Source organism: Nerophis lumbriciformis, linkage group LG01 (genome assembly GCF_033978685.3).
Source record: "Nerophis lumbriciformis linkage group LG01, RoL_Nlum_v2.1, whole genome shotgun sequence".
NCBI classification, from domain to species: Eukaryota; Metazoa; Chordata; class Actinopteri; order Syngnathiformes; family Syngnathidae; genus Nerophis; species Nerophis lumbriciformis.
Window position 1 is genome coordinate 13,752,501 of NC_084548.2, and position 5,000 is coordinate 13,757,500.

Here is a 5,000-nt window from a genome sequence, read left to right on the forward strand (position 1 = left end):
AGTCAGCATGCGAAAATCTCTGGCATTGTGCTGTGTAAAAACACTGCACATTTCAGAGTGGCCTTTTATTGTGGGCAGCCTAAAGAACACCTGTGCAATAGTCATGCTGTTTATTCAGCATCTTGATATGCCACACTTGTGAGGTGGGATGCATTATCTTGGCAAAGAAGAAATGCTCACTAACACAGATTTAGACAGATTTGGGAACAATATTTGAAGGGAGAAGGTCTTTTGTGTGTATACAGGGTGATTCAAAAAGAATACGCCAAAATCGTCACGCATTTATTCAGTTCTAAAGCATTGTAATCAGTGACGTGCGGTGAGGTTGATGGCTGGTGAGGCACTGACTTCATCACAGTCAGATTTACAAACATATGAACCCTAAAGAGTATCTTATTCACCATTTGATTGGCAGCAGTTAACAGGTTATGTTTAAAAGCTCATACCAGCATTCTTCCCTGCTTGGCACTCAGCATCAAGGGTTGGAATTGGGGGTTAAATCACCAAAAATGATTCCCGGGTGCGGCGCCGCTGCTGCCCACTGCTCCCCTCACCTCCCAGGGGGTGAACAAGGGGATGGGTCAAATGCAGAGGACACATTTCACCACACCTAGTGTGTGTGTGACAATCATTGGTACTTTAACTTAACTTTAACTTTACACATACAAACTGTAGCACACAAAAAAGCACATTTAATAAAAAAACGTTATTATGGTCTTACCTTTACTTATAAATGCGCCGCTGTTGTGCTGGATTAATGAACCCCCTGATGGGAGTGTTATATCAACTAAAGCCCTCACTTCAACTTTCCACGTGCAAGATTGAATCTATTTAAAAAAGTGTAACCGAGGGTTTATAAATGTCGCCTATACTGTATGAAACTACAAAATAACAAACACGGAGGCTCCAGTTTACACGAGGACCACTTTATTTACCTTCTTTCAAAAACTTCCGCTCCACTCCAACGTGTCAAAATTCCGCTCTTAGCGCCTTCAAAATAAGAGCTCAAGGCATATACTGTATAACAGCGCATAACAGGAACTTAACATCACAAAGAGGAAAGCCCATAAAAATAGGTTACAAAAGTTATTTAATAAGAAGCCAAAAAGTGCAAAAACAATAATGTTCGTGTTGGAGGAGTTGTGAATTAGATACACCTGCAGTCTGCAGGTGTACCTAATGTTGTGGCCCAGCAGTCATTCACAACTCCTCCAACACCAACATTATTGTTTTTGCACTTGTTGGCTTCTTATGAAATAACTTTTTTAAATAGAGTCAATCTTGCACGTGGAAAGTTTAAGTGTGGGCTTTAGTTGATATAACACTCCCATCAGGGGGTGCCGTGCATTCTACGGCGGGGGTGCAGGAGGCGGGGCTACTGGAGCCTCAGCCAGTGCGTCTTTTGCAGCCGTTTTATGATCGCTCAGCACAAGAAATACTTTACACACATACAGTTGTTGACAAAATACACTGTACATTATATACCTCAGCTAACTAAACTATGGAAATGTATAATATAGTTCATATAGCAATATGGTCTCACTGCACAGCAGACCAGCAGTTAGCCGAGTCCGTCCATGTTGAGGCACTGAGTGACGTGCCTCAACTGGCTGCTGTTCACATTTGAACGGCAAATGTGAAAATTCAGCGATTTTGAATAAAAATAATCTAAAACTGGTGAAGTTAAATGGAAAATAACTTTATAGTATAATCACTGGATACATTTAACAATTTAATATATTTTTTTTTCTTTTTAAATTGTTTTTCTTTCCATGATGGCAGGTGAGGCCCCGCCTCTAGTGACTGCACGTCACTGATTGTAATAGACAGATCCCCGCACCTAACTGTGTGTGACTTTTTTCTGTGGGGGGTATGTTAAAGATAAAGTTTATGTTCCACCGTTGCCAGCAAATATTGATGACATTAGGGCGGTATAGCTCGGTTGGTAGAGCGGCCGTACCAGCAACTTGAGGGTTGCTGGTTGGATCCCCGCTTCCGCCATCCTAGTCACTGCCGTTGTGTCCTTGGGCAAGACACTTTACCCACCTGCTCCCAGTGCCACCCACACTGGTTTAAATGTAACTTAGATATTGGGTTTCACAATGTAAAGCGCTTTGAGTCACTTAAGAAAAAAAGCGCTATCTAAAATGTAATTCACTTCACTTCACATTAAGGATCAAATAACCGCAGCAATCAACACAGTGGATCCTGGGGCGCGTTTGGGAGGAATTCTCATATCGTCTTGATGTTGTCCGTGCTGCCGGTCATAGCCATATTGAGCACTTGTAAAGCATGAAATAAATACTTGAAGTTATGTACAACACACGTGTTCAAGCTCGGTTTTCTATTGTTTTTTATTTTTGAAATATCGAGTGATGATTTTGGCGTATTCTTTTTGAATCACCCTGGAGTAAAAGTTTTAGCTCGTTGAGTTCAACTCACTAAAAATGGGAGCAAAAACGAAAGTGTTGTGTATATATTTTAGTTTAGTGTAATTTGGTGTAATGCAACTCACATTTGTTTCCTGTTCATCCCCAGGATAAGAAGTACACTCTAACCATGGAAGATCTGGGTCCTGCTCTTTCAGAATACGGCATCAATGTCAAGAAGCCGTATTACTTCACATAGAACTGCAGTGTCTTGCTTTATCTTTATTACATTTGACATCACAGTGATTTGATGCAGCTTTGACTTTTTTGTTGGTGGTGGCACCTTTTGAATTTTGTTTATTTGTAAATGTACATTTTATTGTTAAAATAAAACCCTTAAAATAACTTTGGGTGTCTTGGATTTTGGAAGTTAGTATTTCTGATTCAATTCAATTTATGGGCCAATACCACAAATTGTGACTTTCGCTCGTTGTAATTCTCTCAAAATAAACTTACCTTCCAAATCTGGTAATGCACATGTTGAACTACTAAAAATGTATTTTGTGCACAAGTTTCCTGAGTTCATGAATCATTTCAGTGGCAGGACTGAAAGTAACAAGAGTGATTTTTTTTTTAGCATACAATTAGGAATATATTCATTTAACATTTTTTGTCCCAAAAGCACACATGAGATGGCGTTTAATATAACCACATTTTATTTATTGTATTCACATGTTGACACAAGCACGTTAAAAGTGATCAAACAAATACATAGTCTTTTAAAAACATTAAAAAATATTTCAAGGTCTGCTGAGATTTTTTTTAACCACCCCTGGTCTATATCACTGCCAGCAGATTGATCTCAATGATGCAACTTTGTGTGGACAGGGTGACTTATGGAATATTCCACTTTTTCAGAAAGGGTAATTATGTGTTACGGTAACATGACTGAGTGAAAACCTGGGGACTTGAACTAAGTTTTTTTTTAGTTTTTTTTTTAAGAAAACAAACTTTCAGTATAATTGGGATCAGGGGTGACAAATATTTAGAATTATATAAAGGATTTAAATGATTATATTCATTGTTAAAGTATAAATAAAAATGAAAGCAAGTACAGGCAACAATGCTATTTTTCAGTGTTCAAGGCTGTTTGAATTAATATGTTAAATTGTATTTATTAAATATGCAATCAACGAGCAGAACACATTTTTTACGGTTATTTTCTCATCATATATTTAACTATTTATTCAATGGCCTTTCAACAGATGAGTGGAAAAACGTGAATGCCTTATACATAATTAGGGAGGTATGTAAATTATTGGAACTTCAATTAAAGCAAACACGCAAGCAAATCAAATGTGTCAAAAATAATTTAACACAAATAGTGCTTATTAAATGGTAAATGATAAATAGATTATACTTGTATAGCGCTTTTCTACCTTCAAGGTACTCAAAGCGCTTTGACACTTTATTTTTTACTTTTTATTTTTAAATAAGATAAATAAATATTTTCTTGGATAAAAAAGAAAGTAAAACAATATAAAAATAATTACATTAAAAAAATAAAAAAAATAAATAGTAATTAAATGAAAATGTAAGTGGACCAGCAGCACATACAATCAAGTGTGCTTCAGGGACTGTGTACCAGTGACGTGCAGTCACTAGAGGCAGGTGAGGCGGGGCCTCACCTGCCATCATGGAAAGAAAAAAAATGTAAAAAGAAAAAAAAAAATTTAATTGTTACATGTATCCAGTGATTATACTATAAAGTTATTTTCCATTTAACTTCACCAGTTTTAGATTATTTTTATTCAAAATCGCTGAATTTTCATATTTGCCGTTCAAATACTGAGAAGAGACGGTGCGGTGAACAGCTGCCAGTTGAGGCACGTCACTCAGTGCCGCAACATGGATTGCGCAATGACTCGGCTAACCGCTGGCCTGCTGTGCAGATACACCTGTAGACTGCAGGTGTACCTAATTCACAACTCCTCCAACACGAACATTATTGTTTTTGCACTTTTTGGCTTCTTATTAAATAACTTTTGTAACCTATTTTCATGGGCTTTCCTCTTTGTGATGTTAAGTTCCTGTTATGCCTTGAGCTCTTATTTTGAAGGCGCTAAGAGCGGAAGTGATGTCACGTTGCGGAGGTTTTTGAAAGAAGGTAAATAAAGTGGTCCTCGTGTAAACTGGAGCCTCCGTGTTTGTTATTTTGTAGTTTCATACAGTATAGGCGACATTTATAAACCCTCGGTTACACTTTTTTAAATAGATTCAATCTTGCACGTGGAAAGTTGAAGTGAGGGCTTTAGTTGCGGTGCATGGACTTAATTTCTAAGTAAAGCTAAGACCATAATAACGTTTTTTTTTATTAAATGTGCTTTTTTGTGTGCTACAGTTTGTATGTGTAAAGTTAAAGTTAAGTTAAAGTACCAATGATTGTCACACACACACTAGGTGTAATGAAATTTGTCCTCTGCATTTGACCCATCCCCTTGATCACCCCCTGGGAGGTGAGGGGAGCAGTGGGCAGCAGTGGCGCCGCGCCCGGGATAATTTTTGGTGATTTAACCCCCAATTCCAACCCTTGATGCTGAGTGCCAAGCAGGGAAGAATGCTGGTATGAGC

The 5,000-nt window shown here is 37.8% G+C and overlaps 1 protein-coding gene across 1 annotated transcript in view; it reads left to right on the top strand.

The window, feature by feature from the left end:
* taf10 (TAF10 RNA polymerase II, TATA box binding protein (TBP)-associated factor) overlaps window positions 1–2,774 on the top strand; it is a 14,701-nt gene extending 11,927 nt beyond the window's left edge. Inside the window, exon 5 of the mRNA XM_061975548.2 lies at window positions 2,539–2,774. Within this exon, the coding sequence (XP_061831532.1) occupies window positions 2,539–2,628 (90 nt within the window). The 3' untranslated portion in view covers window positions 2,629–2,774. The remainder of the gene's footprint in view (window positions 1–2,538) is intronic.
* The last annotated feature ends 2,226 nt before the right edge of the window (window positions 2,775–5,000 follow it).